The sequence below is a fragment of the Vanessa atalanta genome, chromosome 8, assembly GCF_905147765.1.
Source record: "Vanessa atalanta chromosome 8, ilVanAtal1.2, whole genome shotgun sequence".
Taxonomy (NCBI): Eukaryota; Metazoa; Arthropoda; class Insecta; order Lepidoptera; family Nymphalidae; genus Vanessa; species Vanessa atalanta.
The window spans coordinates 11,642,146-11,664,764 of record NC_061878.1 but is presented as its reverse complement, the minus strand read 5'-3'; the positions used below and the strand labels follow the sequence as shown (position 1 = coordinate 11,664,764).

The 22,619-nt window shown below is 33.0% G+C and overlaps 1 protein-coding gene across 3 annotated transcripts; it reads right to left on the bottom strand.

Annotated features, from left to right (window-relative positions):
• Nucleotides 1-6,723: 6,723 nt before the first annotated feature.
• LOC125065821 (acylamino-acid-releasing enzyme-like) lies at nt 6,724-21,608 on the bottom strand. 3 transcript variants are annotated; one of them, XM_047673661.1, is made up of 15 exons: nt 21,516-21,599; nt 20,298-20,343; nt 19,762-19,973; nt 18,810-18,982; nt 18,085-18,269; nt 17,741-17,878; nt 16,669-16,801; nt 16,242-16,375; nt 15,548-15,764; nt 14,752-14,870; nt 13,572-13,716; nt 13,111-13,242; nt 9,236-9,527; nt 7,841-8,050; nt 6,724-7,232 (listed from the first exon to the last, which is right to left on the bottom strand). In XM_047673661.1, exons 2-15 carry the CDS (start codon nt 20,325-20,327, stop codon nt 7,127-7,129), a joined length of 2,226 nt encoding a protein of 741 aa, XP_047529617.1. In that variant the 5' UTR covers nt 20,328-20,343; nt 21,516-21,599; the 3' UTR covers nt 6,724-7,126. The 3 variants fall into 3 exon arrangements, with proteins under 3 accessions (XP_047529617.1, XP_047529615.1, XP_047529616.1); XM_047673659.1 differs by lacking the exon at nt 9,236-9,527 and adding an exon at nt 11,396-11,693 and having other exon boundaries at nt 6,725-7,232; nt 21,516-21,608; XM_047673660.1 differs by lacking the exons at nt 9,236-9,527; nt 21,516-21,599 and adding exons at nt 11,396-11,693; nt 21,210-21,228 and having other exon boundaries at nt 6,725-7,232.
• Nucleotides 21,609-22,619: the final 1,011 nt, after the last annotated feature.

Here is a 22,619-nt window from a genome sequence, read left to right as displayed (position 1 = left end):
TCGGAAAGCTGTATACTTATATCGATTTAATCGTTTATTTGTCAAGAATAAATAATGTCAAGCACCCTTCACTGACGAGCAATTAGGGCAAGTGCTTGGACAATGTCAGACTGGAGTGGATTCTAAGGAAAAATAATCATTTTACGATATACATTCGTATTACTGAAATTTATTATTAATAGACCACCATTCTTATTGGATTTGATATCATTGATGATGAAAAAGCCTGTATTTACTCAATCTGTGATTCAACGTGTTTTTTGAAATTAAAAAGTAATAAAAATATTTAGTAGTCGTAGAACCGCGGTTACACGTGCACTTTAACTATCAGTGTGTTATTTAGACAATATAAATACATAAAATGAGGTTATATTATATTCTTAAAAGATAGGAAGTTATAAACTAATTTGATTCCTAAAAACTTTAACGATAAAAAAAAAACATTTTATGCATTTTTTAGTACTTTAAGTGCCATCGTCACCTTTCTTCTTTTTCTTCTACCTCTTTATTCCTTAAATCTGGTTTTCATATATATATTGTTCAAACTCTTGTAGCTTGAAAACAATTAATATTTTTATTGTAAAAGTTAATTCATTTCCCGCGATAAAATTGACATGTGATAGAATAAGAAAATATAGGTATTGAATACTAATAATTATATGTTCTTCGATCTACAATTTGGACGAGCAATTAAAACAAAAAAATATTATTTACTATTTTCCCGCGCGTTTCCCACATGTCAGCGACCATAGTGTAAGGTGTCTGCATCGGAGCGGAACGTCACGCTCGTACCAGTCACCGGGAACAATCGCAACAACCCCTACTAAATATCCTAATTGTAATGTACATGGGGATAACGAACCCTAGAACAATTTCGTAACACTTACATTTAAATACAACTTAAGTGTTCTTATGGCCATAAATTTGTATATTACCAATTATGTTCAATCTAAAGTACAATTTAGTCATGAGACTCATCTGTTTTTATCTCTTTCTATGATTAACGATTTATCATTCGAAAGAAGAAGACACAGCATTATTAAACTAACGCCCCGAAAAGCATTTATAGGTGAAGCGGTTGACTTTAAATTTAATAAGCCTTTAAAACAATTGCAATATTCTTACTTGCTCAACTTATTTTAGAGGTTGCAAGCTCTAATCAGGCCGTGGATAAGCTGGTTATCAAGATGGAGAGAGATTCTAGCCTGCCGACTTTTAAGCATATTTACTTAAATAACTTTTTTAAATAAAAAACAATAAGAAAATAAATATAACTATTTAGCTTGGCAGTCAATACAGTTCTATATACATATTTATATCTGTGTACGAATCAAATGGAACCGATTAAAATATATAATATTACATATTAATGTTTTTTTTTTATTTAGTATATAGGTATAGACGGATGAGTCATCCGTACCATAATTGATCTCCACTGCCCATAGACATTGGTACTGTAAGATATATTGACCAATATTTCCATCGCCGATCGCCGAAGTTAGACTGGCTCACACATCTTTCCAACCTCGCAACATCACCATGTATTGCTCTGTGGCGGCAGATAGGTACGTAAAACGTACCGATCCAGGTGGCCTTGTACTACTTATTACCCGAATGTTTCGATGTTACGTTTTTACAAGTCTTTGTGAAACATTCTGTAGACATGTTGTAAGTACATTTAACGATAATCATTGTCTCAAAAATAAATCATATTAGCTTCAGACTAAGAACATTTTTAGATTACCAAATAACAATTTGAAACTACTAACTAAAATTAAACATAGTGTATAGGTACGTTATGAAGGACGGTCACCTAACTGTTGACACTGTCTAGGTATAGTCCACTAGTTATTCTAAAATAATACATTACTCTGTATTGCAGTGATTCCATTTGATTGGGTAAACGAGCCAGTGTTATTGTTAGGAACATATAAGATTAGTTAAAAAGTACTAATCTTTGATAAGTATAATAGTTAAAATTTAACAGTAAGCCAGGCCAGACTTTGTATGAGTGGGCCTGGGTCTGATAAATAATAATTAATAGATACGTATATAGTGTACTAGTTGTCGCCCGCGGCTACGCTATTGTGTTAGGATTAGTCGTCAGGTAAAAATGTAGCGTTGTCCTTTTGGGTTCAAGCATGCTTCGCAACATATTTCATAAATTTCGGGTTCGTGGTTTGGCCGAGAAAGGACAGACAGACAGTGCAATTGTCGCATAATTCGTATAATAATATTAGTATAGAATAACAGATAAACTAGATTAAATACTAATATTGAAAATAAAACGTGTAATGAACGGAACACAGGCTATAACGATCCAGAGAAATTGATTGGTAGCCATTGACAAAAGGAAATATAAATAGATAATAGGTCCCTCCTGCTTTCAATGAGGTTCAAAGTTCATGACCTTTACGTCATTAATCTATTCTGTGCACGAAAAATCATATTAAATGTCTTCGTTTACAAAATCTATCTTTATTCGTTTATTTATTTATAAATATCGATTATAATTACAAGTGAAATTACGACATGAGCAAAAATATCATTAATATTATGATTAAACGTTATTTTACTTGTTGATATTTAACACATTGTCATACTAATACTTAAAAATAATCAAATACTGTAAAACAATATAAAAACTTTTTGGACTATCGAATAAGTATAGTATTTTTACTAATTCCGTCGAATTGAATGCTGGTAACAATGTCTAGTTATTAATGTTTTATACGTATTTTTGTTAAAACATTGACAACATGGTACTACTAAACGAACAAATATATGCTAACGACCCTTATGTTCGTATAAGTCGTCGTGTATCCGTGTTCTCGTCATGTAATAATTTCAAAAGTGTGCCTATATTTTTATACAACTTTACTTACATTTTCAACTAAGATACAATATAGAGAGCTGTTTGATAATAGAATAATCGTATCGACTGGATTGAGAACCCATCAAGCCTGGGCCTGTTGTGCCAACCGAAACCGAAATAAAGTATGACAGTTCTACAAGGTAAGGTTCTTTAAGTATCTTCTTATCAGATAAATATACTATCACATACCTACGGGTTCGGATCCAAGGATAAAAGAATAAAAACAACATTAATCATTTTGAAAAATCGCCTTCGAATACTGTATGAGGGTGACATTGTCGAGGTAACAAAATTCAATGCTATTTAAATCGCGGTTTGACAACATGTGAGGAGACACATGTCACGCTCTGAAGTCGTATCCCCGACATCTGTGATATAGAGGCTTAATTTTATCCAAAGCCGTGTTATGACCTACGTTGGCTATCTGATGGTATGTGGTCACACTGGTGCCGTATGGAATTACCCATTTCTTGCATAACCAATGCTCTGCCAACCTGATGAAGTTGTTGTCCCTTGTTCCTGTAGTTCCACTGGCTCACTCGTTCGTCAAACCGGAACACAACATATACTAACTATTGCTACTCAGATGGGCTTCCTCAAAGTCCTACCACTTAGTAAATTAATTAAGTTGAGCTTATTTTGTGTTTTTAACTCGTCTCGAGCTTTGCGATATCTAAATATGCAAAATTAATAAAGCATTTACTTTCGATAATCAACCCTTATGGTATCCAAATATGTAAAGTTACTAAATTATAATGAAAACTTCGTATATTATAATTTGTTTGATAAGAAAAAATATTCATTGTTTTTAAAAAACCGTCCCCAAATAACTAATGAATCGCTATTTTCACGCAGTGGTCACTGGCAACAAGCTCGTGTGATAAGTTTCCCTTTCCACGTCACCTACATGATGATCATGACAATATCAATTTTCTACTCGATAAATAACTTCCTTGTGTTTAATCATTATTCCACTTATAGGGTGTCCATATGTTGAGGACACCTGTTTCACCCTGTAGGAGCCATGTATTTTTTGCTTTTATTAGCCCTTTTGTATTTAGAGGGGAACTTAATGTCAGTTGCGCGATGATAGATGTGTGTTTAAAGGGTTGGTTAAATGGCAATTCTATGTGCGTGCATTGGGCTACAGCGTACGATGTTTCGTGAATGATATCGAAATATTTATTTGGTGTGTGCACCAACCCGTATTAGAGCAGCGTGGTGGAATAAACTTTAACTATTTCCAAGACGTAAGGAGTTCTTACCTTGTTAAAAAGGAAATAACCCCAGAACATACATAATAACTCCTCAGATGTTATTGATATCGAAACAGAGGACAAACGTTTACTTAAGGTGAACTTCGTGAATATGTATGACACAATTGCTGTGTTATGTATTCCCAATATTCTGAAATAAACAAATATAACATGAACTAAGAAACCACCTACGGGACAGGTCACACGCTGCAGATAAGTGCGCGATTTTTAAAACGCTGCGTCAAAGAACTACATAGAAAGTTATACCGTCCGCGACAACACGCGGCAGTACGCACTAGTGTTGAATATCGATATTACAGTATCGGTAGTCTATCGATAGTATTGTCACGTGTCAATACTATCTATATACTATCGATAGTACCGATAGTATCGATAGCTCCCCATGAGAAATACTATCGATAGTATTGCCGTAATCAATAGTATTGATCACGGAGAGGTATCGATGTTCTGATATCAGTTCTGCAACGCTGGTTCGCACGCGACATCCGACACTGAAGCGGCTGCGGCATCTTTTATACACGAAGCCTTAGTCACCTAACATAATTATTATAGAAATATAAAAATATAAATGTCCGTTTTCACCACTTCCAAGGTCATCCATGTTTCAATGTATTTGTCAATATACCGAAGGCAATTATCGATTAGCTTCCACTTTGGCTTGATAGGCATTATTTACCGCCGCTAGCTGTTTTTTTTTTTCTAAATATACATAAAGCGGTTATAGCTTGCAAAGGTTTAATGTTGTCGTGTTTTCTTTAAAGCTGTTAAACTACATTTTACGGACAAGCACTTAAATGTTAAGAGTATATCATATTATTAAAAAGTAGGAAAATTGTCTATGTCTAAACCTGTCTTTGATCAGTTATATAGAAAGTACGCGAGACCGTTATATTAGAGTAGGGTTTATACCGGGGGACTCTGTAGCAGTGGCGGACTAAGTCCGTCAGAGGCCCGGGGCGGCAGATACTAAGCACATTTTTATAGTCTTAGGATTTGATCAGGGGAACGCATTGCATTTTTTTTTTTTTTTTTATAAAATAAATGTAATTCTAACATGATATAATTAATTTTATTATCTTCAATATTCCTTAAGCAGTAATCGCTTTCTTCCACTGACAAATATCTTTTCCACTGTGAGATTTTTCAATTCTCTATAGTGATGTGAGAAGGTGCCACAAAAAACAATATTTTATTTTATTCATATTACTATAGCCAAAATAATTGCTATTACAATTGACAATACATGTGTTTTTAAATGGAAAAAAATTAAACAAATATTTTGATAGATAGATATGTCTCCAAATAACTTTATTAAAAATGTGTATTAAAAATTACACAATTTCATTGTAAATATTAATTAATATTTATATCATTATTAATCAGTACAAACGTCCTTTTTTTAATTTGGCCTTGAATTTTTTACCTTAATGCTAAAATAAAATGATTTAATTTATATATATTATGATTGAATATAAGTCGTTGTAGAATTTACACCCAGAACCTACATTCATCACTTAACAATAAAAAAGATAAATCGTATAATTAAATAAAAAATACAGTGGACAGTTTGTGTACAAGATAGGACAGATATACATGGAAATAAACGATTATTTAATAGATATTTTTATATTTTTTACAAAAAAATTGTAAACAGTGTATGTGATGTAAATTTACTTTGCGATTAGACTACAAACCCTGTTCTAGTTAGCTTGATCTTTTTGACAGACGGGCTAGTGATGAGAATAACATATATAATAGTCGATTGAACTAATTTTTCTAAAAAGAGTTATACCAGCAAAAGAGACCCCTACCACTAGCCAAAGAGAGCCCAACCACTAGCCGTTCGTAACAATAACTTAACAATGATCTTTAATTTTTGTAATCGATATTTGTAGCAGTTACTGCCTGTTATTCGCGTCCCTACCGTCCGACCGATGTAACATTGTACAAGCGTCAATCATTTTCAGTGTTTTTATTTAAATTTTACTTTGAAGCAATAATATATACTAGAAAATGTCTTGAAATTTTCGGATAACGCTTGAATCTTTAGGAACTTTTATATTATATGTTTTTTTTTTAATATTTTTACAATTTTTAAAATCATTAAATTAAGAAAATAATATGTTCGTCATTGCAAAGTTATGTCGATCAGAAAAATTTACATCTGTCAAAAATATCAAGCTGTCTTATACAGCTTACATACAGCAGTATTTTTGTGTTCAGGTTGAAAGGGGGAGTGAGCTGTGTGACATTAACATCTTAGCGTGACATAACCTAACAAAACCTTCGGCAAGGATCATATTTTTTTTAACAGCGCCTATGTCTATCCGCGATGGTGACCACCTACCATCAGATGACATATTCATAGAAATAATTATGAGATATGATAAAAAAGCCTGTTCTTTTCGGGCCTCGGTAATTTTAAATTCAGAAATCGTAGTTTTTTTTACTATAACTATCAATAAATAAGTTTAAATCCATGTATTATTGTATAAATAGTTTTTGATTATGATTTAAATTGACATATTTAATTTTGACAATGCATACTTCCGTTTTTCAATATTCTACATAACCTAAATGCTAATATAAATTATTCTTATAAGAACATATATTATTATATATAACTACCTAACTAGAATTACATAAGTATACATTATATAATAATTAAATAAACTTATGGCCACCACAACACTAAACATCAACCATTTCACATATATATTTTTTACAGTATTGTTGATAATTTTATAATCAGAAGTTTTCAATTATAGAAGTTCATACTTATCGTAAATAAAATTATTTAAGTTATAGCATATTTAGGTGCGAAGAATGTAATATTTCAAGGTCGAATTTGAGAATTCGAATTTTAAAATTAAACTGTTCAAAATAAAATGTTATCTGGCAACCCTAGAGAAACAGTTCCAAGGCCGCCCCCTTAGATGCGCCGCACCCACGTGCTCCTTACACCACTCAAATTTTATTTATCTTTGATCATTGAGATGAACCAGTCAGCTGCGTTGATTAGGTTGTCCATTTCAACGGGCAGGCTGCTTAGCGAGTGGTTATCTTCGTACATGAACACCCTGTATAGCAAATGTTTTATTTTATCTATGAATAAAAGAATAAAATTCCGGTCGACCAATTGGTGGTTTCAGATTATAATACAAAAGATAGTAGGAGCGCGTAAAACATTATAGTGAAGCAAAAAAAGCGAATACAAATTCCCGATAATGCAAAACAACGTGTCAATGTATCAAAAGTGCTGTCACTTTAATCATTAATTTTTAATCCAATTAAACGCCTAGCCATTTTAAAGTGATCCTTTAGGAACTACATTTATAATGGCACGGAAGCGAAGCTAATCTCCATACTTATAATCGAACTACTAAAGTAAAGAATAACGGAGGAAACTTCCGTTCGTACAATCGGTGTTCTAATACACTACAATCGATCGTACTCTCCAAAACATAAACCATAACATACGCTGAGGCGATAGGCAAGAGAAGAATTAAAAAAATATGCTGGAAGAGACTAGCGAATATTGAAAGGAAAGCTATTCCTAAAACGATGATGAACGAATCATCGATGCTACATCGATTGAAATAATGATATTTAAAGTGAGATACGAAGTGAGTTTTAGAATAGCACTGCGATTTTCTGATACAAAAGTATGAGATAAACTTTTACTCACTTGGTATTAACCCCGTTAGCCCTTAACATCCTGCTGTACTCCAATCCCTGGTAGTAGGGAACCCTTTTGTCCTTCGTTCCCAACATGATGGCAGTGGGTGTGGTCACCTTATGGGCGTGGACTATCGGCGATACTCGACGGAGAGCTAAGAGGTGATCTTCAGTTTTTGGACCATCATCTGTGAATGGGAAACCTGCTTCTACGGAACACCTGGGGGGATATTAATATATTATTTTATATTTCTCATTACAGGATAAAAATGATATAAATCAATATAAGGCACTAATTGTACTTGTATTAACAAGATAGTGAGCCAGTGTATATTTCCATGTTTGGTGGAATATCATATGTCAGCGATGAAAGACTGATATCTCTAACAACGCTTACGCCAAGGGGCGATGGGGAACGCTTACATCAGTTGGTACATTTACCCGCCCGCCCATCTGTTATAAATATTTTAAAAAACATTCGGTGTGTTTAATGTATTTTATCATACACTTATGCCTTTATTAATAATAGTTCAACTAAAATAAGTACATGAAAAAATGAAAATATGCTTTATAGAAGTTTCTGTATTTAGAACTAGATATAAAATCAGTAGTTTCTCCTTTCCACGACATTTATTTATTTAGGTATTTATTTGATCACCAACAAAGTACACACTGATACATGACAGCACACAGTTCATAAAATAAAAAATAAAAGAAGTGGTACCTCAATTACAGGTGATAACTGCATGAACAGTAAGGCAACATACACATTAAAGCACAAAAAAAAAACAAATAAAAGACTAATCAAAATTTCAAGTTACAAAACAAAAAAAAAAACAAAACCATGAATAAAAAATTAATAAACTAAAATAAAACTAATATGGATAATTAAGTATTACTTATTAATGGCATTATGGACCTTCTAAATTTAAATTTAAAAGGTCCATAATTACTGAAATATCTATTACATAGATACATGCAAAGCAATTAACATTGACGTCACTGTGGTTATTAAGCAAACTTTGGTAATGAAAAACGTACACAACACACACACAAAAACAAAAAATAACCTTTTTAAACACAAAGTTAATTTTTACGTGGAATTAGTTTAAAACCAGAATAACACAAGAAAAAACGGGAAAAAAATATTCGGAAAATTTAAACGAACAACATTCAACATTCCTCTTTCGCTTGACGTTTAGTATTTAAAAAAAATGATACTTTGAACAATTATGTGTCGACTATTTGTGTCTAAAACATTTTAAGCGATATTAAGAATTTAAGACTGATGTGTTTTGAAGTATCATTATCGAATAAAGGGATTAGGGATTACTATGGCGGCGGTTCCATTTTGCCGTCGTTTTCTCTACCCAATCTTGTGTCAATAAAATGGCAATAGACTCACCCATCTGGATTGTCTGCGTAATTAGCTTTGGTAGCTAGATCGATCAATGGATTCCTAAGAACCATGGCCTTGAACATATCCGGATACCTTCCCGCTAAAAGTCCCGCAATAAATCCTCCGTAACTGCCACCATATAGCAGACAGTTTTGGGCTTTGTTCTGATCTTTAAGGATAGATAGGACGATTAGGCAATCTCTTACGTCGTAGTCCGCTATGTTACCCATAAGACATCTCATGTTGGCGTCTCCGTAGCCGGTCGAACCGCGATAGTTAATTTGTAGAGTGGAAAATCCTATGAAATATTTTTTTATTGATTATAGCGTTTGATTTAAATGTCTATTGTGTATATTGTATGTTAGTATAATGTATAATAGAGATCAACGAACCTTAGATTTACATATTACGAGCGAGTTTCAATAATAAGTTAAATAAGTTTTCGTATGTCTTTAAGTTTCAGTGTTTCGGAAATAGTTTGCCACATTCACTCAAATGTCAAATAATTTTAAAACTTAATTTAGTTTTCAACTTCACTCAAATATTATTTTCTGTTATGAGGGTAGTCAAAAATTTTGTGAAGTTACAATGTAGTGTATGTAATAATATATATAAAAATAGGTACCGATATAGCAAAACAATATATAATTACTGTATGTCCGTTTGTACATCTTAAATAAAGAAATAGTTTCTAATTAAAGTCGCTCTAGTGATTCCTAAACTCTACTTCTAGCTAGCGAAGAGGACATCGGCGTAAAAATAACGAGTTATCTGGGGATAATCATATCGACAATATCATTAAAAACGTCGCGAACAAAGCTCACTGCCTTATACCTAAGTAAAACTGTAATGTTCACATGTAAAGTCGATCTACCAATAAAATAAAATAAATACATATTATATTTAAATATCAGCTCGCTGTGCACACACACCGTCTTCACCGCGCGCCCATTTTATATCCTCTTTTCCCGCGCTTTTGCGATGTGTGTCACTCGAGATGACAGATGCATAAATACACAGATAATATATATTTATATAAAATATAAATCTAATGCTAATGAATATATTATTATAGATCTCTGTACACTACAAAAACAATAATACAATTCCCAATGGCCGAGATGGATTTTCCAATTCAGAAGAAAATATGTTATATATTCATAATTCTAACATTATTGTTATTAATGATGAATTAATTTATCTATCTGTTTATATGTGCCCATATTTGTATATGTCTGTAATATTATATCTGATAAATCTTTACTAACATAGTATATACGAAAATAACTGTCTGTCTGGTAAGCTTACGCGACCACACCACTGAACCGAGTTTGATCAAAGTAATTGGATTGAAGCTTGAACGCCAAAGAAAGAACTTTTTCATACGAACCATCTGACTATCAACTCGTAAAAGTAGTTATTACATATATTTACATATACTTTTATTTTGCAAACTTACTAACGACGTAATACGTTTCAACATTTCTTATACGTCACTAGCGTTATGCCGACCTACTTTATTTATTTAAGTTGCACTGGTTGCACTTTGGAATTGGTTGGCGAATGAGCATACGGGCTGATGGTAAGTGGTACCTACCAAGACGGGCTTCCACCTAAGCCCCACCTTCGCCGACATTCAAAACGTATGAAAAGCATTAATTATTCAGCTGTCGACTAATGATGCTTTTTTTCTTTCTTTCTGTCCTCAATTGGTTATTTATTTAGTTTTCTGTCTTAGACACACACTATTATTTTTGATTATTTATAACTAGTGAAATTATTTTTATTGAATTAAATGCTAAGCGTCTATTGCGTAAGAGGAATAAAAAGTTTACTCTTGATTTTAACTCGATTATCCTTCTGGTTTTAAACTACTAGACATTATTTTATTTTACTAAGACCGCAAGAGTGGAAGATCTTTATTTGCAAGAAGACAAAAAAATCTAGAATTTAATTCAATCCTCAATTATGTTAAATAAAATATTTTATTGCAATAAACTGGAACCTGGCCTCTTATTGACCTTTAATTTATTTAATGCACCATGAACTCACAAGTTCCTTTTAATCGGTTGATCCAATTAAGTTTGTAGCCTTTGTTAAAACAACCCACAAAATTGCATACAGTAGCATACCAACACGTGCACAAGTTCAACGTAAATAACTCACCAATCCGCAATGTCACTGGTATTATACATGGAGGCCAAATCAATGACGGGGTTCCTAGCGACCGTCACACTGTAGAAACCAGAGTACAGTCCACTGAGGTGTGCCACCAGGAAACCGCCGTGTGAGCCCCCGTATAGGAGAAGTTTCTCTTCGTTAATAGGAAATAGTTCTATTGCCTTTTCGGTCGCTAGTTTACAATCTGCGACATCAGCCGTTCCTATACGACTCGGCAGGAAGAATACCGAGGCGTCCCCCGTCCCAGTTGATCCTCGATAGTTGATCAGAAGACATGCGAAGCCTGGAATTGAATATTCATTGATAGGCAGACTGGCCAATGGGCCAATCGTTGGTAAGTAGTCACTGCCCATAGACTTTGGTAACGTAAGAAAAATTAATTATTCCTCACGTTACCGATGCGCCATCAACTTGGGCAACTAAGATGTTACATTCCAATGGGAGCCAGTTTAACTACAGGCATTAAACTGGCTCAACCCTTCAAACCAGAACACAACAATATGTTTGACGTTCGATTAATGAGTGGGCGACACAGACGGTCTTGCACAAAGACGTGTCATCAAAGTTGTATTTTTCGGTTGTTAAAACAACTAATAAAGATAATGGATAAATAATTCCACAATCAGCACTAGGAAATCCTTAATCGATGATACGGAGTACAATATCAAAACACTTGCAAGCCACAACGAGGACTCGTTAATTTCGACCACTCGACGAACACATTTAATTACTACAAGGTCACTAATTAAATACAATCACACAATCTAGTGTGTGATTGAAGTATTATTCAATTATTTAAATTAACTCAATATGCACATTATACAAATGAGCCGAAAAGTTCTACAATGACATGAAATCAATTCGCCAGCAACACCGGACACTTGGACACTAATTTTATCACAGGCGATAACTTGATACACATTTATCGTATAATAATAATAAATACAATGAAAATACAAGCTGAAAACATTTTGTATGCATTTACAACGATTTCAAACCCAATGTACCCTTAGCATTTGGGAAAATTTTATAAGATATTATTTCATAAATTCGTTTTATAATAGAAGGTATACATAATCCAATATGTTCGCGCACATGTGCCATTTTTATTTTGGAGACAGTGCCCAGTTCCGCTTATATTTGCATATAAACTGATACTAAGGAGCATACGTACAATTCTATCGGTGCGACGTATCTACTACTGATGTAGTTAAAGAAAGATCTCATTTTGTTTCGAGCTCCAGCAGAAACGCACCCGAATGTCCTTCATGTCGGCTGAAGGATGTGTTAATTTAATGTGCTAAGAATCATGTAGTCTCTATTGCAAACGTGTTTTATTAAAAATTTAAATGTTCTATTTGCTACTACTAATAACTAACTACGAGCTGTGAGCTGTGTTCGCAACGTTGGTTATTGTTATGAATACTAATTCGATCATCGCTAAGTTGTTCACAGATCGTTAAGCATGAAAGAATTCGTATAAATGGACTAATGCATCCGACATACATGATATTTCAATTTTAATAAATCTAAACGAAGCTTTTGCTATCGAAATACTATGTGAGACTTCACAGTACCGGGAGCTGACATCTCAACAGATGGCGTCGCTTTGAGCGTGCAAGTGGGAGACTCAGTCGTAGGTTTTTACTGGCCGATACGTTGTTGCACACTCACGCAATGGAACACAAGGAGCCACTCACCGAGCGCGTTGAAGAAGGCGGCCTCCAGCGAGTAGGCGTTGCAGAAGGCGGAGTGCGGCCCGCCGTGCGGCCACACCACCAGCGGGCACGCGGCGCCCGCGGCGCGCCCGCCGTACAGCGCGCCGAACGACGCTGCGGAAAACCCAATCTTTTCAATTTTTTCATTAAACCCAGTTTAGGTTTAATTAAAAAAAAATGCAGGTGTATAAAAAAGGCTCAATCAAAAGTGACTTTTTAAGAACTTTTTCGTCCGGTCTTAGAAAATGATCGTTTTATGTGGAACCCGTGTAATGTGCAATTAAAACACTTCGAGAGAATTTTATGACGGCTTCTGTGATGTTATTTATACAGTATTAACATTGATGTCGGTATGTTTTCGGTATAAAAAGTAGCCGTGAAGGCGTATCAAACAGCCAGATATGGTCACTTCCATATTTAAAAAAATAGTAAAGTAGGCTAACCCACGGCATCGTCCTCGTGGTTGTATCGCAGCGACAAGTACTGCACGATGGTGCCGGGAGTGGGAGGCGTGGCGGGCGGCGCACTCACCCGCACCCACGATATGTCGCGCTCTTGGCCGGCAGCTGGCAACTTGGCCGCGAATAGCTAAAAATACGATAAATGAAAATTTAGCCAGTCTCGTCTATTTAATAATGATATGTTATGATTAGGGAAAAGACCTCACGAAATACTAGACCACTCCGCGGGGCACATTATAGTGCGCAAGTGTGTGCACTCTCTATTTCCTAACTTTCATAACCCGACGAGACGGAAAATTCTAAATGCACGGCCGGAAAGAATTCAGGAACAGAAATAACGACATTACGTGTACTCCGAGGCACGGGATTGTGCACACTTCCAACTTCCAGACTGTGGGCTGCTACTCAGAATATTTTGACACAAAAATCCAATATTTTTTTATCGGTCTAACCCAGGGTTTGAACCCTAGCAGCAGAGTAACAGCAGTTGAGTCTATAGAACGTCATTGTCGAAACCGGCAAAGTAAACAATTACTGAACGTATGATTCCAACAATACGTGTCAAGCGAATTCCATTTCTGCCGAGGTTGATATAATGCTTTTTCCCAAAAATAATAATAGGAACAAGGAAATAAATAAAATTCTATAGAAAACTATAAAAACATAGAAAACGAACAAAGATTTACATATTACTTCCCTGGAGACTATATGTTCGAAATTTAAAATGCATGACAAAAAAATATTTTGGTGCGATTCTTACTTTTTTATATGAATAAGATTTGTGTATTTTTGATGTATTCTTTAACCGAATGTTAAAATTGGAATTTGGATTTATTATATTATAAAGAGAATTAGTATAACTTTCCGAACGTCATACGTCAAGCTGTCAGATTGCTTTTAAATTAAGTCACTTTTCATTGTTGTAAAGTTTTTGTAATAATATTAGCAAACCAGAAATTGATTTGAATGGTATTTTGTTATTAATTATTATTATTTTATATTCTTCTAGTAAATTTATTAAAAGTAATTTTGTTTTGTTAATAATATATATTAATCAACAACCCATAGCTTAAATAAGCGGTACAGTGACGATTCGAGCGTTCTAACTCTAGATTATAACGAATTATATTAAAAAAAATCGTCTAAATATTTTTTTCCGTACCTGACCCGGCGTGGTCATATTGGACCAGGAAGCGAGGATGACATCGGCCTGCACGCACAGCACAGACGTCGATCCTGGATCCTCCTTATTATTCGATATATCCGTGATATCACCACTCTCTGAAAAATTAATTTAAAATAAGTAAAAACCATAATCTACATATAACTACTGTGTTTCGCCATATTTTATTAATGTAACGTGATACTGTTAGATAATTCGAGAGAGAGGGAATTGACAGTGTAGCTATGTATACTCTATTCCATCCATAACAGGAAAAGAGCCAAAAAAAAACACTTGACAACAAATTGCCGCGATATCATTGGTCGAGAGCTTGATTAATCTTTGATATTCACTAATGATTTGTGCTAATTTTGGAAGTAAAATTAAAGTGGAAATAAGTAGTTAAGTGTAATAGTGTCGCATTATAAATTAAGATATATTTTAAACTCATAGTAGTGCACAATATAGATGAGTTATTAGCAAATCGCAAGAAAAACGTAAATCTAAAGTTTGTTTATCTTTTTTCCTACTTTCATTAGAACAGGCTGTTAGCGCACACATTAATGTCACCTACCTGATGGTAAGTGGTCACCATTAGCCCACCATAAAAAACAGCACTACATGAAGTATTAACCATATCTTACAACATCAATGTGCCACCGATCTTAAGAATTAAGATCTTATATCCCTTGTGCCTGTAGTTACACTGGTACAATCACCCTTACCTTTGGCAGTCTACTACATGTGATGTGTTTACCTACCCCGACAGGCCAAAAGACATTTTTTTTATGCTTACCAATGTCAACAACATAACTTCTTATCTCATTCTGCTGTTGAGTGCTAAAAATCAATCGTTTTCCATCGCTGCTGAAGCACTTCGTCGGTAGGCTCTGACAATAAATCCCATAGAAAGTTTCCTCATCGCATATGTCCTTGCTATTATGAACGATGTCTATCACCACTGATATATCATCACAAACGTCATAATCATCAGACTCTATGACACTATTAATCTGAAAAAAAAGAAAAAGCAAATTAAAATTTAATAGTATGTTCAACAACTTCGATATTTTCAACGATGAAATACCAAACCGTCATCAACAAAATAACAAAACGATATTGTTATAACTCAACAGTTATATTTCATGTTTGACAACAACGGTCCGTCATATTTTAGCCCCTAACATTATTTAACTTCAATAGAAGAGCCGATCTCCAATCATTAAACATTGAATTGGTGTTCCGTAAAGTAAAATTCTCAGAAAAAAACTGAACTGAAATCAATGTGACAGAAGTGATACGATTTTGTGTCAAGACCGTTGCATTTCATGCTCATGGTTACACTTAGGTTATGTCTATACGTAGACATGATGACGATGTCGATGGTGACGTCATCGAATTCGACCTTGAAATTAACCTTCAATAATTGTGAAGTTTTACTTATGTTTGAAATATCTAGCAGCATGTTGAATTAGGAATGTTTAACTCACGGTATTTGCAGACATCCGCACTAGCTGGTGGCACGCGTGATGCGGTCCTCCGGCCTCCCGCTGCAGCCACACCAGGTCACCATTGGGCGAGAAACGGGGAGACCGGACCGCTTTGTTTTCTTCACTTAACTTCTCTAAAAATATTGTTTTATAATGATTAAGGTATGGTCAGATAAGGTTCAAACATTTTCCTTTAGATGGTGGTTTATTGGAAAACAATATAAAGTCAGACGTAATTAGATACCGATAGCAGATTATACATAAATATAATTAAAAAGGTTTTACTTTATAAATACTATTGAAAGACTTTAAAGCATGTCTTGGATTTTTTTTTAAATTATTACGTATTAATTTAAAATAAGAAGAAGAAAAAACTACAGAGCGGCAAAGTTAAAATATTTCGACATATATTGTCCGATATACTTACTCAGTTTTCCGGTTAGAGTGTAACAGAAAATGTAACCAGGCCGGTTGGTGCAATAGATCAGTCCTAAGCGCCTCACACCAGATATATCCCAAGCCACGCCTACTAAGGCATCTCCGTTGGGAGTGAACCTAACCTTTAATAGGAATCTCTATTGCTTTATACAATTCTTATTAAGGCTATTTAAATTTGACATGGTAAAGGGTAATAAGAAGGTAATTATAATGTATATATATATATATATATATATATATATATATATATATAACGGAGCGTGGTTACTGTGGTTGTTGATTTGGATAATTAATGAATCGAGTAGTTGGCAATGTTTGATGGCTGATTTACTTTTAAGAGCGGGTCACCCCAAATGGAGTTGTAGTGTCATGGCAACGCGAGTCGTTATGTTTTGAGAAGCGATTCGAATGCGATGGTTGCTTGCAAACCCATTTGCTCTTAATCGAGATAAATTATTGTAATATTTTGATATTATTGTGGTGTACAATTAATACAATGATTAGACGATATTAAATACGTTTTATTTTGTGAATATCTCCATTGCACGACATAGTCTTCCAAATGTCGGATCAATCCCCGAACCCAACTGATCGGCTGTTTGAAATGAAAAGCTAAGGTTTTTTCTAACACTCATTCAAATTATAAATTTAAAACAAGAACCAAGAAGGTTCTAGTGACAAGAACTTGTGAATCTTAACCGTGAATTGGATGTTGCCAGGCAAGCATTACCGAGTATTCATCCACATTAATCTCTGTCTCAGAATTGATGTTAACCTCATAAGAAACCATGGGTCTAGCAACATTCTGCCACATGTATGGTTCAACTCGTACTGAGCTCCAAACCTTCGTGTCTAAAAGAAAGATCTTTTACCAGGAGTGTGACATTTAATACTCTGATTAACTTCATTATAACAAACCGTCGACAAATTCCTTCCAGCCTGATAATATAATATATGGGCAAAGATCTTTCTTTTCGAGACATAGGTTTGGAACTCAGTATGAGTATGCTAACTGAAGATAACTGCAGTAATATAAAATATATTACATATTGAATAAATACCTGTCCAGGACACAAATTATCTGGAATATTCTCCAAGATTGAAAAAGTTTCGTCTGCAATCCTGAAAAGGACCACCACGGTCTGGTACTTGCCCATCATCTGTTCGCCCCAATCCTCTCTGTATATATGTTCTTCGCCCTGAATTTAAAATAAGAAATGATTAGTGATTGTTCCTGCTTCTTATTTTACTTAAGATGATGCTGAAATTTTTCAATAATAAAGTAAAATACATTAGAAGTTATTCCTGGTTATATATCTAAGAGTAAGTTGTAAACATAATAACCATTACTAATAATTATATTAACAAATTGTTTCCGTTACTTTAAACTTGAAAATTTTCATACCGGTGTGAGTGTGGGTTTCTTCTCAAATTCTTTATGTTTATCATCAGCCATTTTTTCGTCGGGATCTTTAGTTTTATCATCTACGGGTTTCCTTTTAATAAATGGTTCAGATTTCTTTATTTTCTTCTCCGCTATATAACAAATATGTTTTTCATCGGACGACCATTCCAGGCAGCCATTTTCAGCTGAAATAATTATTAAAAACTCAGACATATTCAATATAAATTAATTAAAAATTTTCAATGTTTTCATGAAATTAATGTTAATTGTTGTTTATCATTATTAAAGTTTTAATATTATACATATATGTAAAATGTCAACAAATGTTCAGGGCAATAACCCTTCAAACATTTCAGAGTGGGCCTGTTATACTGAGAAAAATATTTACTGCTCAATCTTAAAAATAATTTGGAATTGAGATTATAAAACTTTTATGATTATCCTACTAGTACTATTAGCTAGTACTATTTTAAGCATTGATTCAGATTTTACCAAAACATGCAGAGAATTTTTGATAAATCTGTATTATATCAAAAGATGATGGAAGACTAACTGTGACTGTGTGATTGTAGGCACAGGCATTGTGTTAAAGTAAAAAAGTCCATGGACAGTGATGACCATAAGCCATCAAGTGGCCATTTGCCAGATCCCTACATATGAGATAAAAAACTTTAAAAAATATGCCATTGGGATAACAAAATTAGGTAATTTTTTTAAATTCTTACAATCTGCATAAACATCTCCGTGAATATCCAATGATGTAAGATCGACAGAATGTTTCAGTGTTGTCTTAGTCCAGACTTCAAGGAAAAGTTTTCTCTGCGAGTATTCCTTGTCTTCTTTTTCTTCTCGGATCACAGCTCTATAATTTTCTTTTGGAGACACAGCAGTGAGCATTCTAAGATGTTACACTTGTAATTATAATAGATATAAGTTTAAATCTTATGATAATGTGCATTATATTTAATACGAAAATTGATAAATTTTTAATTTTTTTATTAATAAAAATAAAAAGAGGTTGTATGACAATTTTTATTTATAAACTTCAAGTAATGTTACTTTATCAGGATAGCAAAATGAGCACCATCACTTGAACAATCATGAATATAAAATTTAACAGATGTGTAACTAAAACTAAATCAAAGAAAGTTTATATTAATAAATATCCCGTGGTAGGAAGATAACAAACTTTAGTTAACATATTTTATGCTATGATATGCGCTACTATAGCTCAGCTATATCATGAAAGGCAAAACATTACTAGTTAATATGTCTTTATTTATAATGCAATACTCATCCACTGACACACTTCATAATATATCCCCTAAAATTTTAACCTCCTATTGTATATATAAGATAAAATCTTATTGTATGTTTAAAATCCATTTTATTATAATTTCTTAATTAATACCACACATTATTTAAATAAGCTAGGTGACCAGCTATATAAGTTTAAGGTCAAAGTTGAATTGACTTCTGCCGTTGAAATCAGATCTAGTAATAGCAATTTAATTCCAGTCATGATAACAAATGAACACTCCATTTAGCTTCAAGCCTCAATAGATCAATGGTTTGCAAGGATCCTAGTGACTATAACAGTTACAATCATGATTGGGCTATTGTCAATCTTACTCTTAGTTGATGGAAAAAGAAAAAAAATTTGTTAGGATAACTTACTCATGACTGACATCAACAGCAAATTCACTGTCACTTAGAACTTTCAAGTTAGTATCCAAAAAATAGTCTATCATATATTGTGTGTGTTTTCCTCTATCTAAGTTACGTATGGACCACCTAGAAGTCACTCTATTGCCCTGACTGTTCAACTTTCCACCGACTATTGATGGTATCTTTGACAATGTCTTGTAAGCCTTTATTACACTTTCCATCTGAAATAAGAAATAAAAACTATTTTAAAATATATATACATATATCTCTATTATTAAAAAGTAGAAATAATAATTGACAATGGTGATGATTCCCTTGTACTACTGTATCTTTTCCTCCTGTATCTTTAAAGTTTTGATGTAATTAAAAATTATACCCCCACTCTCTAACGTCTATGGTTAATGATTTTATTGAATTGCTTTATCTACCACAAAATACTTTCAGAGATTAGTTAATATTTAAAGGCTACATGTCATAGTTGATATGTTTAGTCTAATAAAAAGTTTTATTAGTTGTAAATTATGTTGAAAAACGATATAACTTACATGGGAACCCATTTTCCATATCTCTCCCATCTTAAACTGTCACAATCTAAAACAAAGGTGTTATTATCTTATAATGTAGAGCTCTGATTACAATTATCACTATTTACATTGTTAAAACTCATGTAAACAAGCCTTTATTAAATAATTGTGTTTTTCATATTATATTCTAAAAACATATAAACATTTTTATTCCATTATTCATGATTTAGGAAAGGAGTTTACTAAACATACAAATAAAACACAATTAAGAAAAACAACAAAAATAATAGATGCTTTGGAACATTTCCAAAAACTAAAATAAAAATGGGGGAAAGGAACTTTTGAATTGTCATTTAACAAACTATATTAATTAAAGCATTGTAAACAAAATGAAATTATTTATTAAGTGATTATAATATAATATTGACTTAAGTGTGCATGTATGTAATAATTAATCCTATGGTATATTTTTTTTATAAGTTATATGTAATTAAAGAGGATAAAATGGAAATAAGAAAGAAAACTTAATTCAAAAATGTTACATTGCCTTTTGACTTCTTTTTCAATATAACCCATAATTTTAATGCAGTAGGTTTTCTTTGCTAGGTCTAAGACTACAACACTGTCATTATATGTTACAAGCCGTCATAGTTAATTAATAAAGAACTAGAGAGATTAATATATAAAAATAGAGTATAAATCAGGCATTATGTGCAAATAATTATGTAAATATTCTAAAATGAACTGAACTGATGAGATGCAGAATTTCATTTATGGAGAATATATCTATAACACAAAAAAAAATTACCAAAATTTTATCAAAAGAGCAAACACAATGCTTGAAAAAGTTTCATATTACTCACTGCTTTGTTACATTGTTATAAATATTCAGTAAATATTTATATTGATATCAGTAAGTTTTATACTAGGTACCTATTAAAGTATTTCCTTTGTTCGTTATTATATGACTATCTGCAATACAAAGTATTTTGACAGTATTTCATAAGATAAAGAAAATATGAAATAATAAATCGCGTTCATTTTCTGGTTAAACACTTTTAAAGATATAATATATAACCGAGTATACCAATCTTGGTGGCTTGGAAACCCTTCTTATAAAATACCAATATGCCGCACATAAAAAGCTGTCAAGTATATTGGCTATATTAATCTTATGTTTTAAATATACTAAGTAGCCGATCAATAATAATTTTCAATTAATCAATAAGTTAATATTACCTGTATTGTAGTCAAGTTCTACGTTTACAAATAAAACTCGTAAACAGCTGATGTAGCGGTTTTCCAATTTACATTTTACACTCTACTGTAAATTGTCAAGTGTCAATAATGACAGTCTCGTCGGCAATCAATAAATCACAAAATTATCTTTGGTATTATGGTATTTAGGAAGTACATACATTATACAAAAAATATTATATATATTACAAAAAAAAAATACAATTACAATACTTACCATCAAAAATATATATGATCATGAAAGAAAGAAGAAATAGTGGCAAGAATGTAAATGTTAGAATAACTTCCCGCCAAATTGAGAGTGTAAAAAGTAGGATAGAGTTATTTAGAAGAGCTAAATAATCGCATCCTAAAAAGGTTTATTTTATATATAGGTTATTTGACTGGTTTTTAAAATGCATTTTATATTATTTAGGTTAAGGAATCGAGAAAAAGTTTATTTTTTTAAATTCTAGTACATATTTGCTGCAAAATATCAAAACAAAAATTCCATATTTAAATAGCGCGCGAAAACGCTACTTTGACAATATGGCGCTGCAATGGAGTCGGTGACGTCACTTGCCTGTATTGTAATCTGTGGCACATATAATCCACATACACTAGGCAAACGAGGTTAATAAGCAAGTGACGTCATCATAAGCCCGACCAATCGGGAGCACGTGACAAACGTTTAAAAAAACACATTTTTATTAATGGATTTTTGAAAAAAATAATTATTATTTTCAACTTTCAATTATTGACACTTTATTTTTCGCATTGTCAAATAGCCTATTACTAATATTTTAAATTCGAAAGTAAGAAGTAAGAAAACTCTGTCTGACTGTTGCTCTTTCATGGGCAAACTACTGAACCAAATGCAATGAAATTAGGTATGAAGCAAGCTCTTACATCGGCATTAATTTTTTTACAAAATATTTTTTTAACCACAAAACACGAGCGAAACCTCGGTCGACAACTAGTTATTTTATAATCGAAAAACATAAATATCACTTAACTTAATGTTTTCAAAAGCAAACCCGACATACAGCCAATACATAATAGCCACATTCAGCGGGCAAAAATAACAACGAGCCTGAGGCAGGAGGA

Bases quoted from the DNA above. Each gene is read 5' to 3' on its own strand.
- LOC125065821 (XM_047673659.1), bottom strand. From the start codon at position 20,327: ATGGGAGAGATATGGAAAATGGGTTCCCAT. The intron at 18,983-19,761 runs GTAAGTTATCCT...GTAACATCTTAG, and splicing joins GCTGTTGATGTCAGTCATGA to AATGCTCACTGCTGTGTCTC. The intron at 11,694-13,110 runs GTGAGTGGCTCC...ATTCAATTCCAG, and splicing joins CGCCTTCTTCAACGCGCTCG to GCTTCGCATGTCTTCTGATC.